Below are 19,595 nucleotides of genomic sequence, written 5' to 3' on the forward strand. Positions count from 1 at the left end.
AGTGTAATAAATACACTGCCAAGATGGCTTGACAGGTAAAGGTGCTTGCTGCTAAGTCTGACCTGAGTTCAATCCCTAGGAACCACATGGTTAAAAGAGAGACTCAGCTTCCTTGAGTTGCCCCAGACCTTCATACCTATGCCACGGCACACACTCCATCCCCAAATAAATGCATTTAAAATTATTTTTAAGGTCTATCTATCTATCTATCTATCATCTATCTATCTCTCTATCTATCTATCATCTATCTATCTCTCTATATATGTCTATATATCTATCATCTATCTATATATCTATATATCTGTATATCTATCTATCATCTAGCTCTCTCTATATCTATCTATCATCTATATATCTATATATCTATATATCTGTATATCTTTCTATCTATCATCTAGCTAGCTAGCTATCATCTACCTCCCTCCCTACCTACCTAACCAACCTTTGTTTTTTTTTACCTTGGGGATTCTATATATCCTTCTTCTGCAAATGTCAAGGATTTCCTCCTCATCATCATATCCAGGATATTGTATATGATATGCCTTTACTGTGAATTTCCTCCCTGTCACCTTCAGGATGGATGCACCCAGGTGGATCCTAGCAACATTTTCCCCTGACTCAAGGCTATAGCCATTGTCCCCTGGTCCTTACCCTCTCTGTACTCTTTCAGCTGACAGCATTTGGCGGGTTCCTGAAGTACACGGTGTCTTATGACATCCCGGTGGAGACAGTTGACGGTGACCTCATGTCTCATGCTGACGTCATCATCAAGGTGACGAATGCGCATTGATTTGCTATAGAGCTTGGGGTCTGGTGGGAGTGGCACACTCATGAACACATACATGTGTGGGCATGTAGCATACGTGCACAACTGCATATACACACACAAAATAAAAAAATGTAGTTAACTCCCCCTTATTCAGTAACTCCAGGTTGAGAAACACGCTCCATTACATGTTTGATGTAAGAACTTGGTTGCTGGCTACAGAATTTTAATTTTTGGTCACTAAGTTGGATTACAAATGTCTCTCCTCTCGGTTTTATATGCTAGGGAAACGGGCTCACTCTAAGCACAAAGGCGGAGGGCCTGTCCTTGCAACCCTATGAGGAATACTTCAACGTGGTTAGACTTGTGCCCGAGAACTTCCGGGACTTTAAATCCAGAAGGGAGGTTGACCGCGACCAGCTAATGACCGTCCTGGCCAATGTGACACATCTCTTGATCAGAGCCAATTATAATTCTGCGAAAGTGGCACTCTACAGGTATGTACTGGAAGGAGGGAAACAGATTTCTACCGAGGTACTGCAATCTTGTCTTTAATGTTGTATACTTCTAGGTTACTATAAATATGAAGGCTACAGTTGAAGTAGGTGTGTTAGAATTGCCTTCACGCATGTGACAGTGAAGACATGAGATACGTGTAATGACAAATGCGTCTGGTAGGAAACAGACGATTTTAGGTTCAGCATCCTTCAGGTGTAGTGCTTCCAAGCAATGCTTCGTGAGCCAACAGTACCTGAGCCATTTAGTCTCCCTGGCCCTTCTCTCTCTCTCTCTCTCTCTCTCTCTCTCTCTCTCTCTCTCCCTCTCTCCCTCTCTCCCTCTCTCCCTCTCTCCCTCTCTCCCTCTCTCTCTTCATTCCCCTGATGCCAATGACCTTAGTTGTACACAGTTATTTGAACTACTGAATCATTATTTGGTTGCCTCGCGGGGGTCTGTTTGTGGAAGCCCGGTGTAAAACAGGACGCAGCTGAAGTAAGCCTGGCAACGCCCGGCAGAGGCTCGTCGCTGCATTCGCAATGAGGCAGCTGGTATTGGGGCAGTGCCTCCATCAGAGCTTTCCCTTGGCAGCCCAGGGGCAGTAGCACTTGTAAACTGCTGGAAGACTCCCACAGGAAAACGGTGGCTTCTGCAGTGCCTGGTGGAGACTCTCTAGGTACTCAAAGTCACTGCTTGCCCATGTCCTTCAACTAAACCTTTTAGGGGCCTGTCTCTGTGAAGTGGGATGATCTTTTGCAAGGATGAGAGCTATATGATGCCTCTTGTCTGTTTGCAGGCTGGATTCGGTCTCTTTGGACGTAGCGAACCCTAATGCTATAGACCTGGCAGTAGCCGCTGATGTGGAGCACTGTGAATGTCCCCAAGGCTACACGGGGACCTCCTGTGAGGTACTGCTGGCCCCTGCCAGTCTCCTCCTTTCTTTAGCTTCCAGAGGGGAAGTGTGTGCTAAAGTTGATGTGATGAACATGTGTATGTTCACTTTAGAAAACTCCCATGTGGCTGAGACTTTATTAAATTATAGGACCATTGGGCATTGTATTGTTTTCAAGAGTGAATCCTGCTCTTGCAAAGGAAGTAAATTCAATACCTAGCACCCACATCTGACAGTTCGTAACTTTCTGTAACTCTAGCTTGAGGGGGATTCGATGCCTCTGGTGTCTGTCAGCACCTGTACTCGTGTGTGTGTGTGTGTGTGTGTGTGTGTGTGAATGCACACACAGACGTGCGCGTGCACACACACATGACTAAAATACATCTTTAAAAATAAACAGACAGCTAGATTCCTCTGGAGGGGTTGACTGGTGTACCTTGAAGTCCCTGGACTCTGTACAGCTCTCTTGCCTCAGCCAATAGGAAATTGGCAGTACTTATTACTGGCTGTGCATCTCTGAGGAGGATCAACTTGATTCTCTGAACATTTCCAGCTACCTATGAAAGACCAGCATATTTGCACAAGCCAGATCCATCTTGAGACCACATAGTCCTCTGGTTTACTCTGGCTGTCTGGACCTTATATGGCAGCGCAGGTACTGCACCCATGGATTGAATCAACCATGTACTGAATGGCTATATTCCCCACTGATAATATTGTGCCTTCACCAAGTATGTATAGATCTTTTCCATATTATTCCTAAACAAGAGAGTATAATGTTTACTTGCATAGCATTTGTGTTTCACTAATTGTCATTAGCGATCTAGAGATGTGTTAAAATATCTAGAAGATGTACAGAGGTTACATACAAATACAGTATCATCTTATATAAATGGCTTCAATGTTGTGGCATCCATTGGGGACCTCGAGCCAATTCCCCACAGAGATGGAGAGGTGACTTTCTATGAAGATGTGTTTATATGTTATCAATAGAATTCTTGAAATTTAGGTAGACCAGATGGCTCAGCCTGTAAAAGTGCATGCTGCCCAACCTGGTGGTCTGAGCTTGATCTCTGATAAGCAATAATGGGAGCAAAGAACAGGTCATGCTTGCACATGCGCGAGCATGCACACACACACACTTTGGCTAAGTATTGATAATAACCACTGATGAGTACATGCTGTGTATTTAGCCAAGCTCTAAGATCTTCCATATTCTCCCTCATGATTCATGTGTCCTGACAAGTAACTCTCATGTAGGAGAGATCAACTGCTGGTGGAGTCTTTCCAAATTCCCTGGGCTTTGAGGGCTGTGGACTGATGATCATACAGACATGAAAGACTTCACTCGGCTGTGCTCAGTAGTCCTGAGGAACTGGTCCCAGGATCCATGGAGAATCTCGCAATCTGCCAATTGCATATATAGAGTTTAAGTGATATGATATTTCCATATACCCCAGCAACATGATTTTTGCCTGCTTTATATGTCCTCTAAATTACTAATAAACCCAGCAATGTAAATGTCATGTAAAGGGTTGTTAAAATATATTCAAGGGATAATACCCAGAAACATGTGTGTACATCTTTTCCCATAACACATTTATTCACTGTTGTTTGACTCTATCCCTGTGGTCCCTGAAGACATGCAGCCTTCAACTGAATGCCTTTTCCAGTGTTTTTACTAAGCAGCCGAGTTCATTCTTTTACCAAACTCATACACAGAAACTGGTATCAGGCTGCTGCTTTTACGAATGGATTTTTCTGCAGCACTTGAAGCTGCTTGCCTATGGACCGACACTCTCTAAGGGTAGCCAGTTGGATGGAGGCTTTAGGGGACTTCTGTGAGGTCCATGTGAGAGACTGTATTTATTGTTTGTATACGTTCAAAACTTTGCCTTGGACCTGGTTGCACAGGCTTGTAATAAGGGCCTGAAGCAGGGGGATTGCAAACTCGGGATTTATCTGGGAATGGTATCAAAACTATCTCAAAAAAAAAAAAAAACAGAAACAGGACTTGGCATATAGCTCTGTGGCAGAGTATATATGTGTGCAGAGTCCTACGTTCAATCCTGAGTACACACACACATGTTACACACCCCACTTATTTGTGTATGTGTGTATATATGTATTATATCATATCATATATATATGATACAAACTAGTGTTATCAAGCCTCCTTCTCCCACCCCATCTCTTCGAGAGACAGATGAGCAGGCAGTGAAAAATCCAAGCCCTTGGCAGCTGGATATGGCATGGTTTTGGAGATGGGCACTGTTGCCTTTGAGTTGTCTCCCTGAGGCCACACCAGGTGCTGCCTAATGTCCTGTGCCCTGCACTTGCTGTCTCTAAAGCAGAAGTGCTTTTCTTGAGGAGGCCTTGAGAGCCAAATGCACCGCTGTGTGGAAAGCCGATGGTTCAGGAGCAATGCGTGTCCTTGGGTGCCCATACGGCCTCTCTGACTTGATCCCACAGGAGGGGCACCTGGCGCACTGTAACCCAGGCCTGCCCTTGAGCATGGTCAATGTTTGATAGCAGCCTTCAGTGATTTGTAAGCAAAGGGGGCGGCAGGGTGGGGAGGGGAGTTGAGAGAAAAGAAGTCCTCTGATAGAAAACCGACAAGACGGGATTCCACCTATGCTCGTTGAGGGTCGGTGCAGTAGAGTCCATGAAGGTTCAGTGCGGACCCAGGGCATAGCCTTTAAATTCCTGTGTGCCTGACTCTACTTCAAAGGGAAACATGTGGGGCCTTATCATGTGGGTTTCCAAGGCCAATTCCTTGGGCCTTCTGCCAGTGTGTTAGGGTGGCCAGCATGTTGAGGACATAGTGTGATAGTTACCTATAGGTAGTCTGAACAAGTCGGTTTTGCACACACCTATAAATATATATTTACGTACATATGTACCAAATATGTCAAATGTGTGTGAGCTATATTCATCCACGGAATACATTAAATACACACTAAATAACCTTGTGCTAGCTGAGATGGTTGCACACCTCAGTAAGTTTGCTGAAAGGCACTGGGGTTGCACACTTAATTAAAGTGGACATGGAAAAGCTGTCTTGGTTAAAACGTTCGACAGTTAGAAAGGAAAAATGTGTCCCTGCTTGTGAAAAATTAAGCAGTTTGCTTTTCAAAGTGCATTGGACAGAAGATAGATTGCAGAATAGGCGAAGCCCCACGTTGCCCGATACACACACACAAGGCCGTATTTCAGGAGCCCAGGCTACAGACTGGTCCCTTTCTCTTGCAGTCCTGCCTCCCGGGCTATTATCGAGTGGATGGGATACTCTTTGGAGGAATCTGCCTACCCTGCGAATGCCATGGCCATGCATCCGAGTGTGACATTCATGGAATTTGCTCCGTGAGTCTATTGCTGACTTGGGGGTCCCTCACTCTGACTTCCTCATTGCCACGTGTTGTGAGCTGTGACTCCCGACCTCAGCTCTGATGCGGTAGACATCAAATTCAAGTCTGTATCTTCAGCCGTCACCTGTTTTTCTTTAACCTGCTTTGCTTCGTGCCTTGCTTTAGTGGGATGAGTTGAGCATCTGAAAATTCATCTCCAAATCCAAGTCCTGAACCTTGTGACCTGTGGCTTCCCATCACGAAGGAGAAGTCCCATACCCATTCTTTTGTGATGAATCACTCAAAACACATGCATGTTAAAATTATTGTATGTCTTTGCTTTCGGCCTGTGTGTATAAGGCATACACAAAACATCATGCTTAGAATTAGGTTCGATCCTCAACACACCTCATATATATTATATATATCCATATATACTATATACAAATGTACATGTAAAACTTTACAAATCTAATGTACAAATAGAATCATAAGCCTTGATAAAATCACATTTGCCATATGTAAATTTGTAGTTAGTTCAGCTGAATCCTACAGACAAAAGCCTCTTTTGTGAGCATTGTAAGTAGGAACAGAGCTCCACAAATGGGCAGTTAATCTTAAGTATGAGCTTTGTGGCTGGCGCAAGGCAATGCTTGTCTAAGTTCAACCAGGAATTCCTTCTGCCTTTAAGGAAGCTACCCTCACCCTGTGTTTAGATGGATTCACTGCTCAGGGAGTGTGTCAGTGTATATATATATATATAGTTACTGTCTGGGCAAGGAGGCCCCAGCCCCATGTTCTTTAATAAGAAAGGTTGATTGAGTCACAGGACCAAGGGAAGGTAATTGTCAGGCCCCAGGAGAAGGACCGAAGCCTGACATCCTGGATTGCCTTCTTTCTCATTGTTCATTGAGCAAACCTTCATTTGTTCTTTATTATCTTTATTCTAGCTGCTAAGCATCCACAGCCACTGCATGGGTATCTCAGTCCCTCTGGGATGGCTTTCCTTCAGAACCTGGCTCTAGTGGCCGGGGGGAGGTTGTTGTTTGTTTCTTATGTCTTCTGCCGTGTGGGTCTGCCAGCTCCTGCCCACCCCTGGCCGCAGATTTCCCACCAACATTTGAGGGTAGCCAGTGTGTTGAGGATGCGTTTCTGTTGGTTAGCTTAATTAAAGATAGTCTGCATATAAGGATTTCGTGTGCTTCTATAAATATATAGTTGCAGAAATATGTTTCAAATAAGCTCAGTGTGTATGAACTGTACTCATCTACCGAATGCATTCAGATGCAAAGGAACTAGAGCTAAATGAATGGCACCTATTTAGTATGTCTGGTAACTACTCTTTTATTCTCCACTTATAATACACAAATTCTGGAGTTGCAAACACTTTTTAGAAACTGGTTTCGACTTAGAGGGAAGCCATGGCACATTAGAGAGTCCCTTGGTGTCTTAATCAGGGTTTCTAAAGCTGTGAAGAGACACCATGATCGTGGCAACTCTTATAAAGGAAAACATTTAATTGGGGGCTGGCTTGCAGTTTCAGAGGGTCAGTCCATTATCATCATGGCAGGACGTGGTGGCATGTGGGCAGACATGTGCTAGAGAAGGAGGGATGCATCTTGATCTACAGACAACAGGAAATAGGCTGCATCACTGGGTGTAGCTTGAGCATAAGAGACCTCAAAGCCTGGCCCCATAGTGACACACTCCTCCAACAAGCCCACACCTCCTAATAGTGCTACTCCCTATGCGCGCGCGTATGGGGGCCGGTTATATTCAAACCACCGCACTTGGGGATCTTGGCCAGCATCCCAATGCTAAAATCTCACATAACTGTGACATTTTTTGTTGGTACCACACCATTCATTAAACCATGTGTTTTCCTCCCATCTTATCAGCATTTCCACTCCCACCTGTTCTCTCTTTAGGGTTAAAACCAAGAGTCCTCTGGCTTAACAAAGCCATGTTTCCCTTGTCTCCTGTCTCCTGTGGTAGCTCACACTTTCTTGTGCTCTTCACGAATGACAGACCCTCTGCCAAATGCCCTTAGCGAGGACTTGTCACATATGATGTCACATATGATGCTTCCCTGTGACTTCACTGAAACTGGACATTGGGACACAAGGCTGTGGAAATGATACAGCTTATCTGAACATCCAGGGGTCCATGACATCACTGTGTTTGCTTCTGGGGATGTCTGCCTGGTCCACCTAGATAAGATAGTACCTGCTAGCCTTTTCCACCAAGTTATTATTTTCCCCTTTAGACGGGTAATGCTTATTTTTAAGGGAAATGGGTGGAAATAAAGATAACTTAGATGAAAATTGAAGGAAATCCAAAGTCTTGCCTAAGAGCTGGGCTGAGGCTTAGTGGTTCAGTTCTTTCTTGTCTTGGGCTCTTATGTCTTAGCTGTTTCAATGAAAGAAGAAATTTCTCTTTCCAAAAGAGATGATGCTCTCACCCTCTGGCATCCAGACCACCAGCAGCATCAGCACCCAGAGTGGCCCATCCCCAAGGAAACACCAAGACATGTGCTCCTTGGGATCATCAACAGAATGGCAAAACAGTTTACCCAAATAGAAAGAAAGTTCAGCCTGGCCCCTTTGATCTGACTCCACACTCCACAGACTTGTGTGGACATAAAAACACTGCTCTTGCCTCAAAGGAGATGAGAGAAAGTTTATGTTGGAGTCAAAGTTGGATGAGTGGCGGCCCAAGAGTGCAGACTTAGGCTACCCCAAATCCATGCTGTAGCATGGCAATAGAAGTTTGTATAGTAACAGAACACGGTCTTACATCAAGGTCCTCTTCAAACCTGCTGCTGGAGAAGATAGATAGATAGATAGATAGATAGATAGATAGATAGATAGATAGATAGATAGATAGATAACCCGGTGGGGAATTCTCTGCTGCAGTCCCAGCTGCTGTCTGCTGATACACTTAGATTTTGGATGGTAGAAGCTAGTGATCTTCTCTTCCAAAGGACTTGTTGAGTTCCTAGTAGGTAACTCCCAACCTTACCTGTATCTTCAGCCCCAGGGGATCTGATGGCATCTTTTGATCTCTGCAGACATCTGCACACACGTGTGACTATACCCATGTGTGGACATACATGCGTATATGCATAATTAAAACATGTAAGACTTGTCTGTCTGAAAACAGGGAATTCTTCCCTCCGTCGCTCAGGGTCCACGTGGGTTTAAGCCCTTAACCCTTCCTTGGTTTTGTTTTAACTTGAAATTCAGCTTCTTAGTGGATGAATCAGAAAATCCTTTCAGGAAGTCTGAACTGACTCATCTTTTCATGCGTGTGACCTAGGCGTGTACACACAACACCACAGGGAATCACTGTGAACAGTGCCTGCCCGGCTTCTACGGGACACCTTTGCACGGGACGCCAGGGGACTGCCAGCCTTGTGCCTGCCCCCTCCTCATTGACTCCAACAAGTAAGTCTCAGCCTCCACTAGCTGGTTCTGTCTGGTGTGGCCAGATCCCCCCTGCTGTGCATTCTGATGTTTCCAAGCAAGACTGTGTCATGCATGTTCCGTGCCATGAGGGACAGTAAATTGGATGAGAGGCTCAGAGGGAGAATGTTGTTATTAAAAAACCTGGTGAATTTAATAACACAATGGGAGGCGTGTGACAGCAACAATGCACACACTTTTCTCATCTTGTCTAATGTCTGCCGTGTGTCTTTCACAAGAATCCATTTGGTGCTCAAGACAGTGATGATTTAAGCAATGTTCTTGGGTTGGATGAGGCTTGATCAGATGATCAAACTGTGAAAATAGAAAGCTGAGTCTATCCACCGAGTCAGCAATTGTATATTACATGCCTGTTGTAGACTGAGTTTCAAAGTAGGCGATGTGAGCTGCAGGGCACACACACATGAAGCAGTAGATGATGGACAAAGGAGGCTAATGGCTGTGCCAGGGCGGATCTAGGACCAAAGACTGAGAGAGAACCTGCAGAGGAAGCAGGAGATGATGGACAAAGGAGGCTAATGGCTGTGCCAGGGTGGATTCAGGACTAAAGACTGAGCGAGAACCTGCAGAGCATTTGTTAGGACAGATGTTTCCAAAAATAACCATTTTAAATATTTAGGAAGGAGCAGCGTCCACTGGAAAAATCACATTAATTTCACGTGTTTTCACAGTTTCAGCCCCACCTGCCACCTTACTGATGGAGAGAATGTGGTTTGTGACCAGTGTGCTCCGGGTTACTCAGGATCCTGGTGTGAGAGGTACCTTGTGGCTCTCCAACCCCCAGTTTCACAAAGCAGAATCAACTATTTTAAAAGTCCAGCAGAAAGTCCGTATTTTCTTCTTAAATATCTACAAATCTATAATGTTAGTGGATGCATAGCAGTTATCCAGACCCTGTAGATGTGGTGTGATAATTCATTGTATGTATATAATGTGTAGTGGTGGACACTTAAAATCTATAACTTTAAGTGTGGTTGTGGCATCTCGGTGCATTGCTGATATTGCATAAGGTCATGGAGAAAAGCAGGATGACCATGGAGAGAACAGTGTTTCACCTCCTGGAGTGCATCTGTGATCACACCAAAGACTATGGGGGGTGGAGGGGTCAGTAGTTACAGTCGTCATGTGTCTGAGTATTCAGTTGTCCAGACAATAGTGAAGGCATTGGGAGGTTTGATTTAGGAGCCATCTCTGGCATCCAAAAGCTCGTCTGTGTTTTCCCACATATAAGCCTTGGTGTCTCTGCCCCTGGTGCATCCTGTCAAGAGCTGGGTGACATCCTGAGTGGCCAGAGGGAGGTCAGAATTGGCTCTGGACGTGGTTGCACAGCATCTGGGTTTATGCTCGTTTTGGATCTGTTCCACCTCACAACAGGCACGGAAGATTTGTGACTGTCTGGACAGAGTCACCCTTTTTCCATTGCAAATCTTAAGGGACAGAGTCTGATTTATTAGCCACCCAGGGAGGCCCTGGCTAGTGAGGTATTATCTCAAACCCTCTTATTTATTAGATCCTGCTTTCCATCCTGGATACAGATGTGCAGACGGTTACTATGGAAACCCAACAGTGCCAGGGGGAACCTGTGTACCATGCAACTGCAGCGGCAATGTTGATCCGTTGGAGGCTGGCCACTGTGACTCTGTCACTGGGGAATGTCTGAAGTGCTTGTGGAACACAGATGGTGCCCATTGTGAAAGGTGTGCAGATGGCTTCTATGGAGATGCTGTGACTGCCAAAAATTGCCGGGGTGAGTGCGTGACCAATGCAGTCATAGCTGTTATATGTCGCCATATGAATCTCTTAACACTTGCCAAAAGAACTCAGCCTGGAGGAGACCTTAATGTCTTGTGTACTGATTGTGGGTTTTCAGTTGGACAGATGTAGATCTGATACTCAGTTCCTTCCTCTGCATTCTTCAGTGGCTTAATTCGCTGTCACCTCTAAGGTCAGCAGTCTGCAAAATGCATATCCTTCATGACCAGGGAGGAGGCTTTCTCAAGCATGGTGGTGGAGTATCCTGGTGGGCTGCTCCTGTGCTGCCTCACCCTGATATGCTGAGTTCTGCTTGGAGCCTTGAACATAGGGATGTGGTAAAGCCACTCACCAAGACAGTCAGTTTCGTGCCTGAGGGGACCCAGCTTTGGGGCTAATACTGGAGCCCTCGGCATTTGTATTGTTGCTTTGTTCAGAAAATTCTATTGTGTATGTTTTAAACATGCATACAATGTACTTTGATCAAATCTGGCCCACCAAGTCCTCCAATCTCCCTACGACTTCTCCCTCACAACTTTATGTACCTTGTTTTTAAACCTACTGAGTCCGTTTAATGCTGCCATTATGTGGATCTCAGAACTTGGGCCATACACAGAAGCAAGGGCAGTAAAAAGAGGGGTTGCATCTCTGAAGAAAACTTTCTAGTAGCCATCAACTGCCGATCACTCCTCAGCTTCATGGGTCCCTTCCCTGGTTCCCGCTGTGATTTCTGCTGGCTTGGCCTTGTTTTTGCACAGTCTTAGGAAAGGATTCATGAAAAATAATGCCACTTAAATATTTTTGATAACTCCAGGTAAATATGTTGGTCTTATATTACAGCTTGAATAAAAGGTGGTGCCAGCCATACAGAAAAAAAATAATGTAGGCACATATTAGGAGATGAAATCAATCATGGCTTTGACCCATCAGTCTAAACTACAAGGAAACCTTGGTTTAAAGTTCAGGGAGTGAGAGGTCTGTGGGTTCCAGTCTGAAGAAAGATCCCATAAGATGAGTACTCAACTCTGCTCACTGACTTTAACACTTGTGGTGTCCCAGAGACTTCTAAAAATGACACATTAGGAAATAAGAGACCAGGAGGACACAAAAAAAGAGCTGAGGTTGATGAACATCCTAAGGGAAAGAGGGATGGGAAAGAGGAGGTGTGGTAAGAGACATGCCTTCAGAAGGATAGGGTAGGGGGAAAGGAGGCAGGGAGGGGAGAGGGAGCACTCCATCAGAGTGCATCTGTCCATGTGTTGCCTGGGGCAGGGATGAGGAGTTAGGAGTTGTAATTGGAATCAAGCTACAGAATTAAAGAGTAAGACCCTTCTAGAGCATCAGGCAATGGGGCAGCAGGGTTGCAGGCCCTCAGGATATCAGGCAAAGCTTGGCATTGTCCACATACACCAAGGAAAACCAAAAGCCAGAAAGAAGCCAGGTTCTTAGGCAAGTTGGGGTTAGCCAAGAAGCTGATCCAGCCCTGGCTAACGCTATCAAGTCTGCAATGTCCAGGGTCAGTGCTTCTTCTGCTGTGGTTGCTTCACAACCTGGCTGGGCTCTCACTGTCTGTGAAGTATGTTAGCTCTGTGATCTGGCATGTTGAATGTTTAAGCCTTTTCCTGTGGGAATTAAAATGACTTTACTCTAACCCATACTTTAAAAAGAAAAAGCATTATATGTCTTGTGTGTTTTAGCCTGTAACTGCCATGAAAACGGCTCCCTTTCTGGCGTGTGCCATCTGGAGACTGGGCTGTGTGATTGCAAACCTCAAGTGACAGGCCAGCAGTGTGACCAGTGCCTGGTAAGACATCTACCAATCACTACAGGCTGTTCAGTTGCTTGCCATTGATGCATGACCGACGCTTAACCTAGGTCCACGGGAACTTGAACTGATGTGGGACGAGCATACTCTTGACTGGTCTGTGCTGTACCTTCCCATCTAAAGAGCATGCGTGCAGAGTGCCCAGGAACAGACATGTGCTGAGAGCATGATGAGTCTGTGGAACATCTTCTGTGTGTGACGTGGAGAACATTCCAGTGTGTGCATATGCCACTAACCCGTGATCCTTCCTCTCTTGTGACATAGCCTGGCTATTATGGGCTGGACACAGGGCGTGGCTGTGTGCCCTGCAACTGCAGTGTGGAGGGCTCCACATCAGACAACTGCACAGAGGATGGCCAGTGTCCCTGTGTACCGGGCGTCAGTGGGAAAACATGCAACAGGTGTTCACACGGCTTCTATGGGTACCAGGATGGTGGCTGTACACGTAAGCTCTCGAGTTCCTTATGTTCCCTATAAAGCCTTCTCTGTGACCTTCCTTGATGTCAGAATAATTTCTGTGACATTACTTTTCTCTTGTCTTTACAGCGGGTTCCCATACCCTTTTTCTGTTTCTAGATACAAGCATTTGGTCCTGGGTCCCCACCTGCTTGTGTGAGCTTAGTCTTGGTTTTTGAGACCTTGATTGCAGTCAGCATCCAGAGACTTTTGCAAGGACTGAGGGTCACATCTAACACAACAGTTGGCAGATGATGAGGACTTGATGACATTAGAGGGTGGCTCCCAACCTTCCTAGTACTGAGACCCTTTAATACAGTTCCTCATGTTGTGGTGACCCCAACCATAAAATTATTTCATTGCTACTTCATAACTAGAGGTTTGTTAGTGTAATGAATTGCAATGGAAATATCTGATGTGTGACCCCTGTAAAAGGCTCGTTTGAACCCAAGGGGTCACGACCACACAGGTTGAGAACCACTGTCTTCGAGCCATCTGTTCTTCCGGCCATCAAGGTGTGTTTGTCCCACTTCTTTCAGGCTTATGATCTCTCAGACGTGGGGAGCACCTACCTTCAGGTGCTATGAAGAGGTCTCAGGAATGATTACACCTCCTTTAACAGTGGCTCTGATAGTTGATACAAAAGAGAGGCCCCTTGTGCTCTCAGCCTTGAATCCCATCAAGCATCTAACTCTGTGATGCTTCTTTTGTTTTAGCCTGCGACTGCGCACATACTCAGAATAACTGTGACCCCGATTCTGGAGAGTGCCTCTGCCCTCCTCATACCCGGGGTCTGAAGTGTGAGGAGTGTGAAGAGGGGCACTGGAACCTGGACCCAGAGCGGGGGTGCCAGGTGGGTTCTGTCATCACGCTGGGGTAAGAGTGCCTTCCTTGGAGCAAGCTTTCTTGTATTCAGTCACTTGGTTTTAAGCAGTTAAATAACTTCATAGTTTATATTTAAAATGAGTACAGCTTGACACACTGGTGGTGCACCTGTAGTCCCAGCTACTTGGGAGGCTGAGGCAGGGGCATTGTTTGAGCCTAGTTCTAGAATAGCCTGGGGAGCTAGACTAAGGGGACTCCCACCGTGAAATAAATAAACACATACATATGGACTCAGGGATAATGCAGAAGAGTAGCATCTTTCAGGGTTTTGTCAAGAATTTAGCTTTGAAATTCATAGCTAGAACTTTCTACATAGGCAATTTCTATATATCTATCTAGATAAGAGGCAATAGCCATAGATAGAATATAGACTAGACTAAAACATAAAGGTAGTATCTATATTTATCTATAATAAATATATAAATAATATCTATATATCTAGCTATATAAAAGGCATTATCTATAGATGGCTGTCTATCTATAGATAAAATATAGATTAAACCAAAACACATTTAAGAGGCAATATCTATCTATATCAATATCTATTGTTATATAGATATAGAGAGATGGATATTGATATCCATCTATAGATAAATCTATCAATATCTATATATATCAACATATATCTATATATCTAAATAGATTGATCTGTAGATAGATAGATATAGTTATTGATAGACTAGATAACTAGAGATATTGCCTTTTAAATTTGTTTTAGTCTAATCTATATTCTATTTTCCAATGGAGTTGTAAATAGTTTCATTAGAGGATTAGGTTGAATCTGAGAGCTGTATTTTTCTGTAAATAATTTTCTTAGGATAGAATTAGGTGTAGTTTGGGGTTTAAAGTAGTGGGGCCATTGTTTGGTGTCTAAAATAATTCTGCTGAGTTGATAGCACCATTAGACCCAGTTCTAGTTCACAGTGTTGATGCATTGTTACGTGCCACCAATGTATGCGCATGCCCTGCTGTGCAGCCCTTGTCCTTTTGGTCCCTGATAGAATGGTTCCACGGAGGAACAGTACGAGGTCAGCTTATCTGAATTGCTGCCCCACACAGTGTTTCTGGTGTCTCAGTTTGTGTGCTTTCTGAGGACATAGGTTCTGCCCTTATATTAATTTTATTATCCCCCCACCCCTCTCTCTCTCTCTCTCTCTCTCTCTCTCTCTCTCTCTCTCTCTTTCACAGGCTTGCAACTGCAGCACTGCTGGCTCCACGGGTCCCCAGTGCGATGTTCTCTCTGGCCAGTGCCATTGCAAAGAAGGGTTTGGTGGGCAGAGCTGCGATCAGTGCTCCTTGGGTTACAGAAGGTTTCCTGACTGTGTTCCCTGTGGCTGCGACCCGAGGGGGACACTGGCCGACACCTGTGACCTGGAACAGGGTCTCTGCAGCTGCACAGAGGACAGCGGTGCCTGCTCCTGCAAGGTACTTGTGGTCCACTGAGCCTCTGTTTCCTTCCTCTGGCCTCCTCATTCCCACTCCCGGGCTTCTGACTATTTATTTACCTTAGATTCTAGTGTTTAGAAGCATAGTTTCAAATACTTTTCCAAACAGATTTCTGCTTTGATTTCTGACATTAGAGTCCCCCTCCATGTTCTTTCCTGAAATGGTGGAAGATTTTTAGAATATAATTTTTTACCACTTCCACATGTCTGGCGACCTAACTTCTCTGAATACATCTTGCTAGCACACATCCATAGACCGAGTAGCCATTCATTCTTGAAGAAATAAAGTAATTAACAGGGCTTTGGGGAAGATTTGGGATTAGCTATGCTCTTGGACAGGTAATTATTATATGTGTGTGCTAAAGTAAAGAGAAAATGCATACCTTGCCCCTGCGGTAAGAGTTCAATGTCACTTTGATTTGCACATGTGTCCGTTGGCTTTCCCAATATGCTTTGCAGCCAGATCATTGCCACCTTCTCTGGTCATCTCTGCAAGGAGGATGAGGTACCAGCCTGATGGTGGTGGGTTGGTGTGCAGCTAGAAGTGGTGAAGGAAAGAGTCACTGGGGCACACTTTCTTTCTTTTCTTTTTTTTTTTTTTTTTTTTTTTTTTTTTTTGGATTTTGGAGACAGGGTTTCTCTGTAGCTTCGGTGCCTGTCCTGGAACTAGCTCTTGTAGACCAGGCTGGTCTCGAACTCACAGAGATCCGCCTGCCTCTGCCTCCCGAGTGCTGGGATTAAAGGCGTGCATGACCACCGCCCGGCAACACACTTTCTAAAAATCTTTGCATGTCTGCTAGCAATCGTCCTTGCTCCAGTCAGAATGGCAAGGACCTGACAGTCTTCACGTAGCCCTACTCTCTACCTGGAGGCCCTCAGGTCAGCTGGGGACCACTGGAGATTCACATTAGGGAATACATTATTTCCAGCTCCTTGCACCGCAGTTTTGATCCTCAGTAATAGTTGGGGAGCTCTGGTGTCTGAGAGAACTAATGGTCACAAGCTTCAGTTAGGGATGTGGCCTAGAAGATTGAGTTGAGCAATGCTTGTAAGTCATGAAAGTCAGTGGTGTTTTTATTCGTTTGTATCCATGTATATATAAAATCACATCTCTTCTTTTTCAGATGTTAATTTCTTTCTTTTTTTTTTTTCTTTCACCTTTAGGAGAATGTCCTGGGACTCCAGTGCAGTGAGTGCCGAGCCGGCACCTTTGCCTTGCAAACTGACAACCCTCTAGGCTGCAGCCCATGCTTCTGCTTTGGTCTGTCCCAGCTCTGTTCAGAGTTGGAGGGGTATGTGAGGGCTCCGGTAAGTCCCGTGCACACAGTTGAAAGGGTCTTCTCTCACCTTTGAGAGTCAGGTGGACATTGGGAGGGAGCAAAGACAATAGAAATTGTAGGATAGTGATTTGCTTGGCCATACAGTCAGAGTGCTTTGAGAACTTCTGCCATCCAGTGACGTAAACAGCTAAAGGCTTTCTATGCCAACCTTCAGCTGGTCCATCGAAAGCTTTTCCTGGAAAGAAAAAAACAACTGAAACATCTCCAAGGAGTACCTACTGTCATTGACACTTGCTCCAGGGGAGCAATAGCTTGAACCTAACTAATCACAGTGCTTCAGGTCTTCCTGATCCAGATATACAATCGAAAGGAAAACGCTTTAATCTCTAGCCTTAAAATGACGCTATTTCATCTGTGGACTACACAGGGATCTAACAGATCAGATCTGGGCTCTTAAATGTGTGTGTGTGTATTTGTGTGTGTTCATGTGTGTATGCATGTGTTCGTGCATACATATGTGTGTGTATGTGAATGAGTGTGTGCATGTGTGTGTAGTGGGTGCATGTGAGTGTGTGTATCCCTGCTTTATTACTTCCCACTATAGTTTCTCGAGCCTGGGTCTTGCACTACACTTGGAGTTGGCTAGTGGCCTGTGATCCACAGCTATCCTTTCTCTGTACCCAATAGTACTGGGGTATGGGCACACATGCAGCCTCACCCAGTGTTTTGAATGAATGCTGGTACATCATGGGTCCTCATCCTTACACCACCAGTCCTGTTACCCACTGAGTCCTGGGTACTTAACCTGAAGTGCGTCTTTCTTCTTTCCATGCCTAGATAATGCTTGCCCCCGATCAGCTCCTCCTGCATGTGGTTTCCCAGAGCAACCTCAAGGGCACAGTTGAAGGCGTGCATTTCCAGGACCCTGACACCTTGCTGGATGCAGAGGCTGTCCGCCAGCATGTCCATGGGGAGCCATTTTACTGGCGGCTTCCAAAACAGTTTGAGGGAGATCAGGTGAGCACATGCCAGCCCTGCCCATTCCCTTCCCAGAGAGAAAATCAGAGTGCCCTGCTTCTGCCCATCATTAAAGGACTGGCTACTCATTGGCTCTTCTGGGTGAGGGTGGAGACATCCAGAGCTTATAGAAAACCCCTGCAGAGGTGTGGGTCTTCAGATATTTAGATTTGTAAATCTTTTACAGTTTCTTTAATTCACATTATTTTTTTCTCCTTTCTAAAGCAGTAATTCAAGAAGCCTGTTCTGTAGTTACTAGTAGCTGCTGAATGTGCTCCTCAGCGCTAGGTCTGCCCTGGGGAGAGCAGCGGTCGGTTGTTGAGCACCAACCTGTGAAAGGGCGGTTGCAGGCTTTGAGAGATGTTCCTTCTAAATTCAATCTGATCTCTATATCATGCTGAGTTTCCTGGGATAGGGTTCAGTGTGTAAGTCTAAGATAGCTTCAAATTTTCCATCCTCCTGCCTCAGTGTCTTGAATGCTAGGGTAACTGATCCTCTCCACCCTGCAGACTCACTTTGATCTTTAAATTTTATAAATCTCCAGTGGTTGTATAGATAAGGATGACTTTAATTCAAAGGAGCCTGAAAGTAATTAGAATCCTTGCCCAGTGTGCACAGGTGGTGTCTGGCGACACTAACTTTGGTGGAATCACTGGGAAGCTTAGCCTAGCTCTATCTCATAGACCGTTAATGTGCAGATTACAAGGCTGATCCCAGAATGCATGTTCATTATTGGATACATCATAACATGTAATACCTTTTGTATAATGGCAAGCTTTCCACAAAACGTCTTTAAACCAAGGCTGCATCACCAGAATAACACGAGTTTGTCATTTGTTAGCTCTTGGCTTACGGAGGGAAACTGCGGTACAGTGTGGCTTTCTACTCTACCCATGGCTCCGGCACATCCAATTACGAACCTCAAGTTCTCATCAAAGGAGGTCGGGCCAGGAAGCACGTCATTTATATGGATGCCCCAGCGCCAGAGAATGGAGTGAGACAGGCTTACGACGTGGGAATGAAAGAGGTAATGTGTGGTTGTTCCACATACGTGTGTTCATTAAGGATGTGAACTTGGCTGTCAGGTAACAAAAGTCTAGAGTGTAATAAAGACAGCAAGAAGGCCCTGGTCTAAGCTCCAGTGAGCTTATCAAGGGTTCTAAGCGTGATTGACATTTCATGGCCTCACAAAAGCACGGCTTTGCTGTCCACAGCTTTAGATATGCAAGTTCAACTGAAGTCCAGATAAATTAAATGGAAAATTCCAGAAAGTCTTTTTTAGCTCTAAATTATATACTGTTCCTAGTGAGATGATGAAATCGTGTGTCCTGCCTAAGATGCATCTCATCCCTTTAGCTAGCACATCCTCCCTGTCTGCCACCTGCTCGTTACGTCACAGCACCTCTTTGTCAGTTCATCAACCTGAGCAGGGCTCATGTCTGAAGTCACTTAAGAAAGAGCCATGTTCTCTTTTTAAGGCTGTCGGTCTGTGATGATTTGAGCTCTCAATTTAATCGAACGTATTTCTCATCCACAGGAGTTTTGGAAATATTTTAACTCTGTGTCCGAAGAGCACGTTACGCACTCCGATTTCATGTCTGTTCTGAGCAATATTGAGTATATCCTCATCAAGGCATCATATGGTCAAGGATTACAGCAGAGCAGGTAATGGCAAGCCCCTAGACCAGTGGTCCTCAGCCTTCCCTACACTGAGACTCTTTAATACAGTTCCTCATGTTGTGGTTCCTGAACAGTGGTCCTCAGCCTTCCCAACACCGAGACCCTTTAATATAGTTCCTCAAGCTGTGGTGACCTCCAACCATAACATTATTCCCGTTGCTACTTCACATTTGTCATTTTGCTACTGTTATGAATCGTAATGTAAATATGTGTGTTTTCTAATAGTGTTAGGTAACCCCTGTGACGGGATTTAACCGTCTCAAAGGGGTC

General features: G+C 45.0%; 1 protein-coding gene across 1 annotated transcript in view; it reads left to right on the forward strand.

Annotated features, from left to right (window-relative positions):
• LOC121458908 (laminin subunit alpha-1) overlaps window positions 1–19,595 on the forward strand; it is a 119,994-nt gene that overhangs the window by 54,023 nt on the left and 46,376 nt on the right. The window contains exons 13-27 of the mRNA XM_041668293.1: window positions 671–772; window positions 1,052–1,263; window positions 2,058–2,169; window positions 5,406–5,516; window positions 8,819–8,946; window positions 9,657–9,743; window positions 10,521–10,732; window positions 12,435–12,541; window positions 12,827–13,007; window positions 13,735–13,871; window positions 15,092–15,328; window positions 16,513–16,656; window positions 17,466–17,645; window positions 18,487–18,672; window positions 19,183–19,310. Coding sequence (XP_041524227.1) covers window positions 671–772; window positions 1,052–1,263; window positions 2,058–2,169; window positions 5,406–5,516; window positions 8,819–8,946; window positions 9,657–9,743; window positions 10,521–10,732; window positions 12,435–12,541; window positions 12,827–13,007; window positions 13,735–13,871; window positions 15,092–15,328; window positions 16,513–16,656; window positions 17,466–17,645; window positions 18,487–18,672; window positions 19,183–19,310 — 2,264 coding nt within the window. The remainder of the gene's footprint in view (window positions 1–670; window positions 773–1,051; window positions 1,264–2,057; window positions 2,170–5,405; window positions 5,517–8,818; window positions 8,947–9,656; window positions 9,744–10,520; window positions 10,733–12,434; window positions 12,542–12,826; window positions 13,008–13,734; window positions 13,872–15,091; window positions 15,329–16,512; window positions 16,657–17,465; window positions 17,646–18,486; window positions 18,673–19,182; window positions 19,311–19,595) is intronic.

This window comes from Microtus oregoni, unplaced genomic scaffold, assembly GCF_018167655.1.
Source record: "Microtus oregoni isolate MIOR12 unplaced genomic scaffold, Mior012 000018F_ref0000195, whole genome shotgun sequence".
In the NCBI taxonomy this organism is placed as follows: Eukaryota; Metazoa; Chordata; class Mammalia; order Rodentia; family Cricetidae; genus Microtus; species Microtus oregoni.